Source organism: Halyomorpha halys, unplaced genomic scaffold (genome assembly GCF_000696795.3).
Source record: "Halyomorpha halys isolate HHAL.00 unplaced genomic scaffold, Hhal_1.1 Scaffold483.1, whole genome shotgun sequence".
NCBI lineage: Eukaryota > Metazoa > Arthropoda > Insecta > Hemiptera > Pentatomidae > Halyomorpha > Halyomorpha halys.
In genome coordinates, this window is record NW_027110578.1 from 173118 (window position 1) to 192224 (window position 19107).

Here is a 19107-nt window from a genome sequence, read left to right on the forward strand (position 1 = left end):
ATCCCATACCATAACTTAACAAAAATACTATTTTAATTATATTATTTCAATTTCCTGAGACAGGTAATTATTTATTTAATAAATCAAAACATGTGTTGTTTTTAGCCTCAACACTTTTTATTTCAACAGTCTAACGTTTCGGCCATTTTAGCCATCCTCAAGGACATCTTCAATTATAAATTCTTTCTCACATTAAATTTTAAAATTTCCTTTGCAGGCTATTCTGCCCAGGTCATTCATTAATTATAAGTTAAAAACCTATTTTTTTAATTTAAAATCATAAATATCTAAATCTTCTTATTTTAACAATTATCCACCAAATCACTACCATATACACAAACCATTTATATTTTACATATAATATTTTACACAACTATCACTAATTTTATGATTTGAAATGAATTTATAATAATGAAATTGTATTATTAACTTAGTGATAGTTGTGTAAAATATTGTATGTAAAATATAAATGGTTTGTGTATATGGTTGTGATTTGGTGGATAATTGTTAAAATAAGAAGATTTAGATATTTATGATTTTAAATAAAAAAATAGGTTTTTAACTTATAATTAATGAATGACCTGGGCAGAATAGTCTGCAAAAGAAATTTTAAAATGTGAGGAAGAATTTATAATTGAAGATTTCCTTGAGGATGGCTGAAAAGGCCGAAACGTTGGACTGTTGAAATAAAAATTGTTGAGACTAAAAAGGATACGAGTTTTGATTTATTTAATAAAAAATACTATTGTTAATAAAAAAAAAAAATTCCTACACATTCTTACGAAAACCTGTGAAATCAGCTTTAAGGAATCAGATATTACCAAAAAGTTCAACTCATAAATAATTTCAGATACTAAATTTGACTATCTCATATTACAAATAAAAGTGATACTTGTTATATTTTAATATATGTAGGTTATATAATGTATTACTATATACCCTACTAGCCTTTGAAAACACCTTCTTTTCTATGCATTGTGTGTCCATTAATAAACATAGAATACCTTACTATTCATTAAGATGCATAATTTTTAAAATAATAATATTTCATTAAAAATAAATTAGATGAAGATAATTCTCAGAACAGTTTGTTGGCTGTTGCAAACGGTTTAATAATAAAACAGTAAGGATGCGCTATAGTTCCTTTGATGATTTTTCTTTAACATCTCGTAGTTGTTGAGAATAATTCTTAAAACTTAATTAGTTCAGTTCTGAATTTATATTCAACTTCCATGCCAAGCTTTGTAAAGGACTCTTTAATTAGTGAAATTTCATAAGGTTTTGGTGTTATTTTTATTTTATAAATGTCTTAATAATAATAATATTTTTATTTCATTTTTTATAAATTTAATAATATAATGCTATCAATTTACTTTGTTTAAATATATTTTCTTTCAGATCTACTTTGTCTAATATAAATCGATTTCAAAATAAATAGATTTATTATATCAAGCTTCATTATAACCAAATCGTATTATTGTTAGGTTTTTTTTAATAAAAATAATATTGCTTCTGACTATAATAATTTTTAACACATTTAAAAAAATGCACAACTGACACAAAAAAAAATAAATTAAACTACATTAATCTTCAGAATTTTTTATATAAATTTAAGTAATGAAAATTCATATTTTAGACTTCTCGATAGTTTGATTCCAGGAAATTATTCGAATATATAGAAGAACATATTGTGTTTATATGAAAAATGATTTCTTATATAAATAAAAGTAAATTAATCTAGACATGAAAAACTTAAATTTGGGAAACTTTGAAGTAAAACTATATTAAAATAATGAAGTCATTGATACTTGATTTAGTATTCCATCCAAATCCTTCATCTGTTGGGTAGACTTCATTTTTCATTTTCCTCAACATACTTTAAAACTAAAAACTCATTGGATTTAGTTTATTTCACATAGTATCACGACCACGGGTATTATTAATTGTTGTTTCAACAGAAAAAGTTCACATACACTTGCTGAATTACTTTAATTACTTTAGCTCATATTTAAAATAATTTAATAATTTTCAAAATGACCTCCACCGTTATTATAGAGGACATTTTTACTACCGCTTAGAATTTACCGATCTTGATCAAGAACTAATGAGGAATGACTTCTACCACCGGTAGCACAGCCACAAGCTAGATAATTACGATTATACGATTCTTTTTTTTTTTTCAAATTTTATCACCCAATAAAGAGAAACATTTATAAAAATATAGAATAACAGTGTTTTTGATGTATGTAGTGTACGTTTAAAGATTATATTATGTATTAAAAACTTTTAATTTTTTAACATTTTAATAAAGCCAATTTTTTACCAAAATTACCAAATTGGTTTAATTTTTTTATTGTTAAAATTTTTTTAAATTCTTATGTTTTTCAACATATCGTTTTTTATTTTTTTTAATATGTGATTTTTTTTTTCTGTACATCTCATTCGCTGGTTGTAAAAATACTTTTACAGTTGTGAATAAACTAAATAAAGTAAAAAAAAAAAAATATGTGATTTAGATATTTTTGTAACACAATAGCGTTTTCATTTCCTACGTTTTTGTTTAATTCGTTTATAATTGTAAAAACGAATCTTAAATATGAAGAAGATGGTCAGGGTTGCGGTCAAAAGGAATAAAAATAGTTGACAACTATTTATTTTCTGACTTTGTAGGGCTAACAAACAACTAAGAACATTTTGAAACAGTGAGGTCATAAGATACAAAAAGGTAAATTAAGGTAGAGTTAAAATTATGTAAAAATGAGTGAAAAGAAAATTACATAGAAATGAAATAAAATAGTATTATTATAAAATAAGCAACGATAAGAATAAAAAAATTACGTAAAGTATAAGATTAAAAAAAAGGAGACACAAAAACAGAAAAAGAGATATGACAGTAAACAAGAAAGTGTGTTAAGTTTTGTTTTCCCATATCTACTTTTCTGTTTTTGAGTTTTATTGCGTCTCCTGGACATTTTTAACCTTATAGTTTACGTAATTTTTTTTATTCTTATCATTGTTTATTTTATATTAATACTATTTTATTTCTTTTCTTTTATTTGTATATAATTTTGTTTTTACTTAATTTCGACCCTACCTTAATTTACTTTTTTGTTATCTTACTATTTCAAAATGTTCTTATTTGTTTTTGGAACGTCGGAAAATAAATAATTTTCAACTATTTTTGTTCTTTAGACCGCAACCCTGACCATCTTCTTCATATTTGAAATTATTTATATATATAATATGAAAACAAATTTTGTTACTACTTTATGTATTTTTATTCAGTTCAGAAAGAATCTTGAGCACAATAGTACTATCTTAAGTATCCAATGAAGTCCAACAGTTACATAATCGTGCGAGAATTTCAGAAATAGTACTTTTTTACTCTATTGGTATGCGGATCATCTGCTGTTGGAGGATACCTTTAACACTCTGCTTAAGTCCATTAAAACTATCAAATACAAAACTCTTGCATAAATAATTCTCCATATTCTCACTTACGCGCAGGTCACTGAAACCTATCACGCCTGCTTGTCTACTGAGAAAGTGAAAGAGTTGGGATGTCGAAATATTAGTCCATCTGAAATTCTTTTTTTGGTGACATTGCTTATATTACCTATTCACTTGTTTAACAAAACATTTTCAAAATTATTTCTGAGGTATATTTCGCCCGATACATGGTAAGTTTCTTGTATCTTGCAAGAACAGGACAAAGGAAGGATAGATTGGCCCAGACTTTATCGACCTGCGGACTAGTAGAGTCGGCGGGCCTTGGGAAAGAGTTGATGAATGAACCGACACGACTGGGCAACCTTCCAGCAACATCCTCCTCAGGTCGTCGGCTCAGCTGTAGCAGCCTTCTACTATTCTGTGACGACTGTGTTCTACAAGTGTGGTCATTAGAAGAGCAGGCCTTTCCAATCTGGTATAGAGCTGTAGTATACCTTTAGCAGCTATTTCCAGAGTTTACTCCAAATTCATTCCGATCTACTTCTTAGGATTTTCTAGCTGACTGGAAAACTGTAGGAAATTCTTGTTGTATGAAGCATGAACCATCACCTTAATGCCAGACATACTCCACTTTTGGTTGGGTTTGAGTGGGCTGTATAATTGAAAAATGAAACATGATTGAATGATAATTAAAATTCTATTGTTTAAGTTACAAGTGGTGTAGTGGGTGGCCGAAAGAAAACATTTATGATCAGATGATTAGTAAATTTTGAATGGCTGGGCTAAGGAATTGTAGATAATGAGGTGGTTGATGATGATTATTATGTGGTGATAGATGTTAATTATTGCCAGATGGACTTACTTCATGCTTCCTTCTTCCCTCCGCATTTCTATGCCTCTCTCCCCTCTGCTGCTGGGAACTACTCCAGTAAATTTATTCACTCATGGTAGATATTATTGATGAGTGAACAAAAAGAAAAGATGGACTGCTTCTGACTGAAGACAAGATGGCTGGCTATCTCTCATTAGTTTGGGTTGCTTCTCACTACAGAGAGCTCTGGATGAGTTGAATTTTGACTGTTGGCCAGATGGGCGCTAGTATATCCTGTAGGCTATTATATGCCATAATGTATTATGGTGGCCCCTCCAATTCAACCTTTCGGTTGCCGTAGGTTACCCGGAACACTTGTTTTATGTCTATTCCTTGTTTAGGTCTACTCTAGTTGGAATAAAACATCTTTTAGAACTAATTTAAGTGGGTATGAATATTGGCCCAAGAGAGCTGCTGGCCGAGGGGAGGGTACCCCACAAGAACTGGGGGAGAGTACCGCTCCATGGTAACCAAATACTTTTTCCCCCAAAATGGTACATGTAAGTTTAAACGCCTCTAGGATACAGCTACCCGATTTTTCAGAGAGATCACATTGATTTCGCCCTCCAATTAACAGTATAACGAAGGTAGAAATGAAAAAAAAACTATTAAATTTCAACAAAATATTACTTAAAAGTCCCAAACATTGTTGGTGTCAGATTTTAATGGAAACTAATTCACCTACTGAACTTTGAGTTTAGTGAAGAAATTACAGTTCTCTAAATCCATAGTCACATTCGATGACACCTGCTACTAACTCGATTAAGTCACTCATTCGCTGATAAACGATGCTGTCTGCCTAAGCCGTTAATAGAGACCAGCTCATCACGGTCGAGCCCCGATTCTATTTAAGGAAGGAGCCGAACGGAAGAGGAAATTTTAATCGAGCACGAGGATTTTATTTGGTTGTATGCCAAGCCTTCAAGAGTAGAGGAACATTATCTGTCTTCAATGCATATAATTTTTGGTTGTCGGCCATTGAGTCCGATTCCATGTCCTTAGAAAGGCTGGAGTTTAAAAGGCTTATTTGATTTGTTTAATCTAATATCTAATATGAGGTCATGAGTTTATATTTTAAAATGCCAAAAAAAAAAAAATAATAAAGATATAGCAAATTAAACGAAATTTAATTTAAGGAATGTTGATTGGTTCCTATTGTATATGCGGGTTCATTTCATCTTCTTTCCTATTCTTCTATGTAACAATAGAACCCAACTTTTGAATTCGGCTGCTTTTTCAAACTTAGATTAATGATTATTACTATTTCCTCAACTTCGGGTGCTCTTTCCAAGACACCATGTGTTTAGTTAGCTTTCATGCTAATGTGCTACTACTCCTAGTCTCTTTGCCAGTTTTACCAAGACTAGAAATGTCAATATGGCTTAGGAAAAGAAGCTCTACGACTTTCTCGCTCAATATCATGTGAGCTATGATGATTTCTACAAAAGTTCATATGTTTTACGTATTCCCGAGTAAACAGTAATTAAATGCATTATTAAATATTTCTGCTTATGATTGACAAGGTAAAAGGCTTAAGGTAACATAGAGAAATATTTCGGAGGTATAGCGCTTATAAAAAAACTAGTTTTAAGATACTTACTTTGGTGGACAGGGTTCCCCTAACGTTCTGAAACTTAGATAATAGAGATATTCTGTGAGGGTGTGCATATATGTTGGCAGGTTGGCATTTATCTATCTTACCAACACTTATTACCTTTCAGGCATAATAAAACTTAAAACTTTAGTTTAAAAAAAAATTAATATTTTTTTCAAGTTTGAGTAAAACTTCTGTGTTTCCACCTCCAACACCAGTTCCATTCTCTCTCCCAAAAATCCGACTTATTGACCTACATCCCTCAAAAAGAGCCCTGATGTCCTCAACATCTTTATCACCTCCAAGATTTCTCCCTCCCATGCCATTGTTGAATCCCTGGAGGATTTTTCCTCAGATCATAGTCCAGTTTTGCTTTTTTTACATTCAAGCTTCGTACCTAAGCCTTCCACTCCTTCATTGATTACAGGAAGAGTTGACTGGAACAAATTTAAATGTCACCTGGAAACTAAACTAGATTTAAACAATCGACTGAAGACATAACAAAACATTGACGAAGCTATTCAAAAACTCACATCATCAATAATAACAAGCATAACTGACAACACTTCGGCAACTAGAATTAATAACAATAAACAAAATAACCTGCCACAGCATATTCCTATCTTATTAAGGGAAAACCACAGAGCAAGATCGAAGAGGCCTAGGACCAGAGTTCAAATTGTTATTATATAATTTTTCAATTCAGTGCACTTTAATGAATATATTTTAGCAAGAATATCTCAGGCAGCTAAAAATAAAAATTTTCAGATCTGTTTATTTATGTATTTCATAAGCATAAGCCATATATGAATAGGCTGGAAGAAGTGTTTGCATATCGGTCCATTTTTCTAATTTATGTTATCTTAATATAGTATGGATGAATCTTTCTGAAGCATTATTTATTTGCTTTTCCTTATTCTTTCAACTAATTTCTAAATATTTACATAATAAATTTTTAGAAATAAGTTGAAAATCTTCGTTTATTGTCTATAACATACGAGAATATTAGTATTAGAGGGTAAAAGTCATAATTTTGCTAATAAGACTTTTTTTCTGCCTATTTATTCCTAAGCCAAATTTATGCTAAACTTTTGAAAAATTGAGAAATAATTAAAAATTATTATTTAATAGAAGAGAATTCCACAATCTTGGTTCGGGCTCAGGTAGACAACAGCAAAGAAAAGTCTCAGCAAAATTTTTCTTGCCCCCTTTACTTCTAATCTCCTCCTATTTTGTTTTTCTAAAACTTCTAAATATTATTTTCTAATAAAAATTTTGTAAAAAAAAAAAATAGTAAATCAGATTCGTGTAGTATTTAATCATGAATTTTCACTGTTAATCTCTAGAATTCTTTACAATTGGATATAAATAAACTTCTATATAGTGCTTATTGATCCAAATTAACTTTTTCTCATGTATAACAAGAAATAATTTATTAGTGGGTTGAGGTTAGGAGGAGACTTTTGTAGTAGTCTTTACAAAAGTTACCATTATATTAATGTTTTATTTTTTAGGAATATAACAATAGATAATATCCTTCCACAGTTAATTACTTAGTTTCATTTCCATAGACCTTGCTTTTCTAGTTCCACTTCAGCTATCTTTCAAAGTCCAGATCAAATGACTCAATTCAATACTATAGTTATTTTATTTATTCTCAAGACAAATTGTTTATTCCAGTTAATTAATTTTATTTGTCCATTTTTTTATTTATGCATGTATTCACTTTGTCTTTAATTTTTATTAATGTCAAATTCATGTAATGTTGCTGTTTACTATTTGTTAAAGACCACTTTATTTCAAAAAGAATTTTATTATATTATGTTACATTTGTAAATGATTAACAATATTAATAAAACTTGTTAATCAGTATACTTATAATTAAAACATTGCTATATACCAACAGTCGCATTCATATTAATGTAATACTCATTTTATTCTTTTTTTTCATTTAGTTTAAAGATAATTCTGTTGATTTATTCAATCAATTTAATTCAATCTGATACAGTCCACTCATTTATTTTATTTATATCACACTTAAAAGATCAGTAAATAATATTTAGATTCACACTAGATCATCAAGATCACAAAATACCTCCAGACCATTAGAGTTACTGGTTATAGCATTTTTTTTTTTTTTTTTAATTTATTTTCCAACAAAGTTTTATGTTTTTGAACTAGTTTATAACTATTACCACTTTAAAGTTAATTTATTTTGGTGAATTAATATTATGAAATGAATCAGTATTTGTATATATATATAATAGTTTCTTGCGCTTTACCTTGTTGAAGATGGCTATACAGTGAGCGACGTGGTGATGTACTGGAAAGATACACCTGTGAGGGGTGTTGAACAGGCTGAACTACCTCAGTTTACGATCATCGGATATGAAACGAATGACAGGTAACTTTTAGTAATACTGTTTATTGTTTCCTCTCATCATAAACTATTTTAAAACACAAATTTTTGTACAGGTTCACAACTGTTTTCCAACATTCCAGGTGGGCTTGTACTATCAGAAAGTTATCAACCATTGTTGTCAGTTATAACTGGGCACCATAAAGTGATTAATATTTTTGCGATTTTATGCTCTACCTCAACTGAATAGGATATGTCGGGGGTTTGTTTATCTCTTTTGAGTATAGCAAACATAGCAAGTGGAAGTCAACAGCCACAATCAAGTATTAATTGTGATATTAATATCATATATTAAAGTGTTGGAGTGATACTTGTGTACTGTTCCCAATTTTTTCAAATGAATAATAGGCCCATCATTTTCTCAATATCTTCAAGTTTTAATCAATCATCTATTTAGAGCTGAATCATAAACTTGTTGTTGGAAGGTGAATGTACATACACAGATAGCTAAAAATTGATTTTTTATTTCTATTAATAAACAAACTGATGACCAAAAAAATTATCTTAACGAAGTCTGGCCTGTTCTTCATTCCAATGTGAAAAAGTTTGTCATCCCTCAACCTTTGCACACAGCTCACTATCCTTGATTATACAAACTGCTGTCTTATATCATGCGGAGTCAAGTCAGCTTTTTTTTGTTTCATAACTTCACTAATATCGAGCTTTCTCACAACACCCAATCTCAACCACTTTACTCAAATATGATCTCTATTCCTATTTTTATCTTCTGAACTACAATGCTACCATTAATAATTTCTGGTTGCCAAGTGAGATCTGATTTTTCTCTATCATAGTGACTTTATTGCAGGCGAATGTACGCTACAACTTATAAGAGGAAAAGAGGGCTCAACATTTAAGATTTACCCACTTGGAATTTGATTTTTTTATAAACATTTTTGGAAAACTAACCTCACTAAATAGTATCAATCACCAATTTTAAGTATAATAACTTCTTTACCAAAATTTTCAGCTTCAAATCTCAGATTTTCCAACTTTAAAGGTTTTAAATTATTGGGGTGAATGCTCCCTACCTCTCCTGTAATGATCTGTTGATAAATGATCAAACAAAATATGTTCTTCTAAATGACTTCTAGCAGTAGTGATGACACTAATAATAATAGTGATCATTATAATACTTATTCTTACACTGCAAAATTTGTTATAGTATATTTTTCATGTACTTAAAATTTTTTTTAGTATATTGTATAAGTCTCGTATAAAGATATGGCCAATTTTGTTTTAGAAAAGTTAAAGACTGGATAGCATCATAAAATAATTATAAAGTTTTTAAAATGATACAGTCATTATTCCAAAAGATATTATATCTCAAATAAATGGGACTCCAATATACTTCGTTATGTACATTGCAAGTTACTAAAAAGTAATGACCTAGTTGCTTGTTGGCCCTTCTCTGTATCATTTAACATTTAAAATGAAGGTTTGGGGGTTGTACTACAAGTGTTTAAATATGGATGGTTGGATTTAATTAGATATTAATTAGACACAAAAATCAAGTTGATTCCAATGTTGAGTCTTTGTAATCAATTACTGATTCATTTCATAGCCAAAATTGCATTATCTTTCATAAATAAAAATAGATTCACTATTAGTTGAAAAATATGACTTCCAAACCAAATTTCTTCTGTAAATGTCCTATTACTCCTAAATATTAACTTTAGTAACAATTAAATTATTTGTTATAGGAAGGAGAAGCTGGCTACAGGAATTTACCAGCGGCTGTCCCTTTCATTCAAACTTCAGAGAAACATTGGTTATTTTGTTTTTCAAACGTACTTGCCCTCCATTCTCATTGTCATGCTATCTTGGGTCTCCTTCTGGATCAACCATGAGGCAACTAGTGCCAGAGTTGCTTTAGGTAGGCAGAAATTATTATGACTTAAAAAAATGATAATAGATAAGTAAATAAGACTGTGTGCCACTTTCAAATATTCATCTGATATTGATGGTATACCCTTCTGAGCAATCTTGTAATGACAAATGTCTATCTTTGTAAAAATATATTCATAACGTGTCAAAGCCTTACTCTCTGAGGGCCATTACTAATTCAATTTCTTGTCTCTCTTTTCATTTTAGAAAAAACTAAATTACAAATGTCAAAAATTTAGTTTCACTTTAAGTGACATCGAAGTTTACAGTACGAGACAAATATTCTTTTTTTTTTTTAATTTTAATATGAATAACACCAATTAAAGTAAAAAAAAATTATCTTTTGTCCCAAATATATATTTTTATTTGCCAAACAATGAGAAGAATAGTAACAAAATAGTCAGCTTTTAGAAGATAAATATTATCTAAAAATAATACTTTTTTTCCTTACACTGAATACTATGATAAATAAAATAACAAACTTATCCTTAAGGTATAACGACTGTCCTGACTATGACTACCATTAGTACTGGTGTGAGGAGCTCATTGCCCAGGATTTCTTATGTGAAAGCCATTGACATTTACCTCGTCATGTGCTTCGTCTTCGTTTTCGCAGCTCTTCTAGAGTATGCAGCTGTCAATTACACCTACTGGGGAGCGAGAGCAAAGAAAAAGACAAAAAAGAAACAAGAATCTGAAGATGTTGCAAGAAAAGCTAGTTTGTGTGGTTAGTATAAAAACTTTTTTCTTTTTATTGACTATATAGAAATAAAGCTAATACTATGATTTTCGGTTTCATTACCATCCAAACTGAAATTTAATTTGCTTTGTGGTTCTAATGGGCTCTAATATTGTTAATATTACTTGGGATAGTAAAGAGAGCACCCCAGTTTTAATTATGACTCGCAAACCAACCATTCTCTTGACCCAAAATATAAAATTATGGTGAGGATACTGTTTGGACTGATGAGTCATTCCACTTACTTATATAATTGGTGTCGCAAATTGATTAGGAAATCAATCATGCACTTGATTATAGGGATAAAATCATCTCAAAAATGATGCAATGTACTTTTAAGAATCAGGTATACCTTTCAGTACCTTCAGATTAATATATACAATATCAAGGATCTTGTAAGGCAGTTTTTTTTTTGTGATAGATTTGAAGTGTGCAGAGAAATTTTACAGTATTTTCTGAACAACCCAATAACAAAATAATTTAAGAAATTCACTTATATTTATTATCCTAATAGTTTTAACAAATCCATTTTTATTCTATAGTATTAAAAAAAAAAAATTATTTGGGGATCAGCTCTTTACAACTATTTATCATATTATTAATCTTATGAAGGTGCTTATTTTTCAAGTAATCATTATTCTATTTTATACTACAATTATGGTTCTTGATTACTTTTGATCCTTCAATGGTTACTGATTTTCTGGTATACTGATATTTATTTAAAGAATCACTACATCCTTCAGCAGGGAAGTCCTCGTCGACAGTGTCAGATGGGTTTGCTGGCAGCAGTGGCGGAGCAGCTGATGAAATCATTGAACTTCAGGATGTGAGGCTGTCTCCAATTCCATCCATCCGCAACAGGCATGGTGGTTCCACAAGGTTGCTGTTTTAATGTTATAACTTAGTTTACAATAAATTATTAGAATTATATATACATTTTAATCTCTAGTATTCTACAGGTACTAGTCTACAAAATAAATCAGTCTGTACTTCCTCTTATTTATCTTTACAAGCTTAACTTTTTTCAATCTTTAAATTTATCTTTATCTTACTCAAACTTTTTTATTAACCTCTGTTATTTCTAGATGTTTCATGTTACTTTCATTGATAGTAATTACTGAAACTAATTTCTGTTTAATTAATAATTAATTTTAATTATATTTTGAAGATGCGACTTTTGAGAAGAAAAAAAATTAATTTCAAAGTTCATTTCACCCTCTCCAATATAGATATATTTTCTTTTGTTTTAAACATGAAACAAAATGGCTGCAATCTTTTCAACACTACCTCAAGTATTGGTATAATACATAATTTGAACACACCAATCACTATATCACTTTTTACATCTGTCACATGATTTTTGATATGAAAGAGAATGAAAAATATATTGGTATTTTCATTAACGGTCACTGTCTAGTTCTCAACAAAATTAATACCAATAAGACTTTCATATTTTGGAATCAAGTAAGGAATTTAAAGAGGAGAATGAACAAGATCACATGTTTTCTGCTTTTTCTAGTTTGTCCTGATCCCCTTTTGGCCAGAAAATTTCCTTTGTGAGGATATATCGGAGGCCATTTTATAAACAGGTTTGAGAGTGACCAATAACAATGTTGCAGAGGTAAAAAGTGTTAGAGTGATTGTTATTTTGTGTTTTTTTTTTGGGTTTTTTTTTATGCTTCTCTTGAATGTAAATATGAAAAATGGTTGATTTATCTCTACAAACTATGATAAAATTTTGCACGAGTAATTGGAATACTTCCAATATCGCTTGAATACATTAGATTACCTTGAGAGGTCTGATGATTAAAAAAAAATGGCTAATACATGCAAGACCATGGTTTTTATTAACACCTGCTCTATTAAGTATAGTATACACCCCCTCTCCAAAACTACCCTTAACTTAACTCACTGAGACCTAGAAAATCAACTGTAAATACTTTGAAACTACTTTCCGATCTGCTCTGGTGCTAATCAGTTTGATGTATACCTGTAGAGGCAGCCATATAGTGTTAGGGCATCTATAAGGATTTAGCAAACACAAATTACAGGAGATCTTTTTCATTCAAAAGTTAATAGTAAACATTCAACACAAACTTACCTACATCAACTGCTTGCTTTAAGTTATTGCCAAGTCTCAATATCGATCTACTTATCTACTATGATCTAGGAATTAATTATTCTACATGTAATGAAGGACTTAAAGCAAGGATTTAGTTAAAATTTATATCTTTAAAAAAAAATAGTAAATTTATAAAAAATCAACATACCTATTTGTCACTATTGCAATCTATTTAGTTTAAGCCGTTCGATATGGTTGGGATTTTTGAAAAAGAAACAAAATATAGCCAATTAGAAAGGGAATTGCTTTTGCAAAAATATTGTTATTTTACAACAAAAAAAAAAAAACTCTGTCAGGTAACAGAATTTGTGCCACTATTTTCCAAAATTTGCCTTCTTCAAAAAGCAGAAAAAATTAATAATTTTTGTTTCCTTATGAGCGTGTTTTACTGGCACTAATACAGATTTCTGTTTAGGAAAACATTCTGTTAATTTACTAAGTTTGACATGAGAAATATGTCTGAGAATTTTTAACAAAAATGTTGTTTTACTAAACATGTTTTCATGATACTATTCTCTACTAAATCTCTTTAAAGACCGTTGTTAATGACTGGTAAAACAAGTATTTTTAATTCCTTTAGCATGAGAGAAGCAAAAGAAAAACTAACTTTAAAGATATCAATTATATTCAAAATTACTTCCTTAAACTTACAAACTATAAAAAAATAATAACAAGATCTGAAAATTGAAGTTCTACCACAACCACCAAATTTACTCAACTGACTACAATTTTTCAAACCAATTAATTCATTAAAAAATATATTCCAAAATAAAATTTTTAATTCTCACTTTTTTATTGATTCAAAACTAAAAAGTTTCTTTTAACAAGAAATAAAAAACCTTGTAAAAGAAAAATATATAAAAACTAATGAAAATTAATTTGAATAAAAATAATTTCCTTAAGTTATGTTTTTCTTCCATTTGCCGCAAACCATTGGAACTGATGTTTCAACCCTCTGGTATAGAGTTTTGTAAACAGTGAAAACTGATAAAAATATTTTTATCAAAACAAAATAAAAAAAAAGCGAAATTTCAAAATGAAACACACACTTGAGGAGTGTATGTTATAGGAATAGAACTGGTTACATTATGAGAGCTTTGAACGACTATAGTCACTAATGGAAGTGATCAAAGTTCCTTCTTAATACTTAATACTTCAAAAAAAGAAAACCAATAAAATTTTCCCTAATAATATGAAAAAGAGAGATGATGAAATAGGTAAATAAATGTGCCTATATTTTGTGAAAAAAAAAGCTTGTAGAAAGAACTAATGGTCATCTATAATTATTCAATAAAATCAAAATATTTACTGTTGATAGTCTTGAACTATTGCACTAGAATTTTCTGGAAGATCAAATAGTCGAAAAGCATGAATAATTTGTGTTCAAAGTTTTTCAAATATGAGGGTTTCAAAGTTCTCATGGCTCATTTTAATTTTTCATAAAATCTATATTTTTAAGATTTTATTTTATAAAAAAGAGAGTTCAACTCGATCAAATTCTTGTAAGGACACTTTTTTCGTAAACTAAAATTCTCATAAGATACTTTTTCTCGTAAGATTAAAATCTTTTGAGATACGTAGTAATCTTACCAAAGTAGTGGAAAAAAATATATATTGAAAGATTTATAAAATGGAAGGATAATTGGATTTATTATAATAATTATATTGATTGATTCCATAATTAAGGTTTAAAATTCCATGATGGCCACAGTTTAGTTATGTACACATACTTTATTACATTTATTTCTGGGGTACTACAATTTCATTTCACAGTTCTTGACTTCTACCAACAAAATTATCCATCCTTTTCTCTCATGTGTATCCATTTTTCAATTTTGTGCTTTGAACTTCACAATGCCTAAAGAGCACATCCTCATTGATGACATCAAAACACCACAATATTAGAAAATCAGGGAATAGAAAGTGAACCCTATCAGACGCAAGTGTACCTTATTTATCCTCTCAAGAAATGGTGTTTGATGAAAAGCTCTTTTGGCCACAATTCACCTTTTCTTACTTTAATTTCAGCACATCAGTATTATGAAATTCTTACTTTTCATAAGCTCTTTTTTTTCCTCTTATGAAGTATCTTCTCACTCTGTCTTCTAGGCCTGTATTCTTCCTCAGATACTTCCTTATACCATCTTTGTACCATTTAACTATAAGATTCATTCTTCTTATCAGTGATTTCCTTGTATTCCTCATTGAGCCATGCTGATATTGTAATTCTTTCTTGTTGAATGGGTGGACTGAAACAAAATGTTTTTATTGTTTTATTTGTTACGGTGATATAACATAAAACTTTCTAACCGTAGTGAGAATAAAATACACTAGCTTTGAAGTGATCACAAGAAAGACTACACAAGTCATGTCAAAACAAAGGACTACTCCAACGCCAAGGGATACAATCGATATATTCATAGTTTCCCACAGTGCAACTTGTATATGATAAAAAATGAATTTTTATGTCACACTTTAACATATCTTTCAATCCATGGATATTAACCCCTTTTTAAGTCAATAACTATCCTAGTCTCATTCCATATATCCAGGCTCATGAAATTCTAATGTTCAATGGAGGTAATACCATTTCAGGGTTAAATTGATTTGTTTAACATTTCCAATCATTGAAAAAACTACTTACAATTGAACATTTGTTTGTTTTAATGCTTCTAAAAACCAATAATAATTTGTTATACTATATTCAGTTTCAAATTCAAATTCAATATCAATGAATTCAGAATTATGATGATGTAAGGTTGTTTTATTTAATTTACATTATTACATAAGTAGCATAAATTTCTGTTGGATTTTGGTTATGAATTAAGATCTGAAGTAATCTTCTACATAATGATATTAAAAAAAATTAATGAATAAATTAATTTTCCAAAAACAATGAGATTATAATTTATAATTTAATTACAAATAATTTTCATGTTTATGTGACTACAAAACAAACTATATTAACCATGACAATTATTATTTTAGACCTGTTTTAGAATGCTAGTTTCTTATACTATTGATGATATTTTATATTAACTTTGATATCTTATAAAGGACGTCCTTCATTCTTCATCGATTAGTGTGGTGACCTCCAGTAAATTTTAAAGTGATACGCCAGCTATCACTTTAATATCAGGAGCCACACTCATTCTGTAAGAGCTACTGAAAATGAATATACCACTAAAAAATGAAGAAGGACAACAAATGAAAGAGGAAAACCCTATTCATGATACCTTTGTATAAGGAAAAATCCTCTCAAATAACTAATAAAAAAAGAAGAAAAAATCAGCAAAATGCAATTAATCTCTCTCCTAACAATCCACCTAAAGGAAGCTGGATACAAAATAATTCAGGGCAAAGGAGATGGCAAAACAATTATAGTACTAAATGCAATTAATAAATTAGCAAAATACTTGAAGCAATACTAATGTGTGATGACACTATTGGTTCTTTTAATTCTGGCCATTTGTAGCTGAATGAGTTGCAACCTTGTAACTGCAGCCATATCGGTTCGAACCTGGCCTGGAAGGTTGACTTTTATTCCTGTGGCGGTCCCACAAAATGTAAACTTGACCAAACCAATATTAGAATAGGGTGAAATCCTGTAGTACCCACCCTCTGTATGTTAGGAATTACCAGCAAAGGAGTCATATAAAAAAAAAGTTCTCTTAATTGATTCTACTCCCCTCCCCCAACAACCTATTGAAGATACTTTAGAAAATATCTCAAAAAATTACCAAATAGAAAGAGAGGATCACTACATATACATTCAACATAGGATTTGGTGAATCAATGATGCTCTCCTAGCATTAAATGTTTCTACATATTATAGTTTTATCCATTTACAGCATAAGTAAAATCTCATATTTAAAAAAAAGATTACCAGAAGCAGATTTTTACAAATATTGCAAATATGTAACTATCCTAACCCATCAGAAAATGCTGTAACTGATGTCGATGAATATTTTTCCTATCCTAACATAGACTTAAAATGTATGATAGTTTAGATAGGTTACACCCTTGATTATATTTAAAAATAATCACAAAGCAGCCAATACATCCCTAACATAAGTTAGCTGTACTCCATTTCACTATAATGGCAGCATAACAATATCCATATTTTTATCTGGAGGAGCAGTGGTGTGGTGTGCAGAAAAACTTACTAGGATGAGGATGGAAAAAATGTGTGTACACCTGCACCCCCTCACAACTTCCAAGACCAGTATTCCAGAGGACTTACTCTGCCTCATTACTATCAATTACATGCATGTGCATGATAATTTGCTGGTGTCAGAGAAGAGGTTTAGAACACCTAACTTATGTAGATCATAGCAGTAGTAGCAGGTATTTCTTTACAGATCTTCTTGAAAGTGAAGTTGTTGACATGACTATACTTATCTGAGAACTGATTTTGATTATTACATGTTATAATATTAACAGAAATAGTATAATATTAACATGTTGAGCATTGATAAAAACTTTTGTAATATACCCTCTCAATTTATGATTATGCACTTTATATAATATTAACCCTCCAGGGATCGTAGGATCCTGGTTATAAGACAGATTGCATGGTGTCTGAGAGAAACCACTTCCTATTTTAGCCATTATTGTGTATACTCCTGAAGCAACCTAGAGCTGATTCGCTGTATTTTGCTTGAAAGAACTTAAACTGATATTTCTGTTGTGTACTTATATTGTTTAATGTTTCAATTAAAAGAATTAAAAATAATAAGTGCAGGATAACTCATCTGAATTTGATTTCATGGATTATAAATTAATTTATTTATGATGAACATCTCTCCTTTTTTTTATATAATACATTGTTAATTGAAAATATTCGATCAAAAGGAAAACAAAATAAAAACCTGTATAAATATCATACACATAATAAAAATTTCTTTTGTCAAAGCTTATGAACTATTTCTTTTTTCTTTTTATATTTCTTAGTGACAAGATCAACAAGATTTATGGGGACCATAAATATGTATTGCAATAACTTAATTTAACTGTTGATTATGTAGGGATATAGTCTGCAAAAGAAACTCCTAATAAATTATAATTGTAAGTATTGATTAATTCTTAATAATAAAGGGAAATAAGTAAAAACTAATCAAAAGAATACATATAATAATCATAAAATGTAATTGAAAAATTGGAAGACAAATCAAAAAACAAAAACAATTAATATTCAAAAATCAATGATCAGCTGGTAAGCTATAAATCCACTAATAATAACTATTGATAAATAGAAATGTATAATTGGATTATATGATAATTACAAAAGTAATAAATAAAATTAATTAATAAAATTCAGTACCATTCTCTGTAATGGGTCAGGTCGCATAGTCTCTGCGAGACTTGGCAGGAAGATTATACATGTAACAGCTGAAGAAAGAGACTTAAGATTTTTGTGAAAATAGGTTTCCCTCCTTCTTTCACAGAGGAAGAGTGAACAAAGAGGTGCCCAAGCAAAAAGGGTGTGCATGTACACACAGAATTTGGTAGCCTCAGACAAAAGAGTTGTTAGGATTTTCTGTCCATATCTTCTTCATACCCTACCACCAAAATCTGACTCAAATTTGTGCTATGTTTATCCTATTTATATAATTTGTAATTTTAGTGAAATTAATGAATATTAAACTTTGCACCAATTGATAGATATTTAAAAGCTTTAGAACAATTTTTATCTAAACCAAGAATTCTATAAATTTTAACCCTTTCATCCAATTGCCAAAAATTTATAGAAACCTTTTTAATAGAGATTTAAATTTTGTGCTTGATAATGTTTGAGAAAAACCTCATAGGTATTTGTGATATTCACAAAAAAATTAAATTAATCAGTTTTCTATACCTCTCACCCTCCTAAATGTAGATAAAATTTCAATCATGGAAAATTATGAATATGAATCTTTAACAAAAATATATATTTTCAGATCTCCTTAGTTCAAATAATTAAGTCTCACAAAACGGTGTGTGTGTGTGTGTGTGTGTGTGTGTGTGTGTGTGTGTGTGTGTGTGT

At 29.4% G+C, this 19107-nt stretch overlaps 1 protein-coding gene across 3 annotated transcripts in view; it reads left to right on the forward strand.

Moving 5' to 3' along the window:
* LOC106683436 (gamma-aminobutyric acid receptor subunit beta-like) overlaps positions 1-19107 on the forward strand; it is a gene marked incomplete in the record, with an annotated part of 109309 nt that overhangs the window by 86429 nt on the left and 3773 nt on the right. For 2 of the 3 annotated variants that reach the window (XM_067048750.1, XM_067048749.1), the window contains 4 exon segments: positions 8208-8319; positions 10038-10210; positions 10715-10948; positions 11686-11839. In XM_067048750.1, the coding sequence (XP_066904851.1) occupies positions 8208-8319; positions 10038-10210; positions 10715-10948; positions 11686-11839 (673 nt within the window). 3 annotated transcript variants of the gene reach the window in all.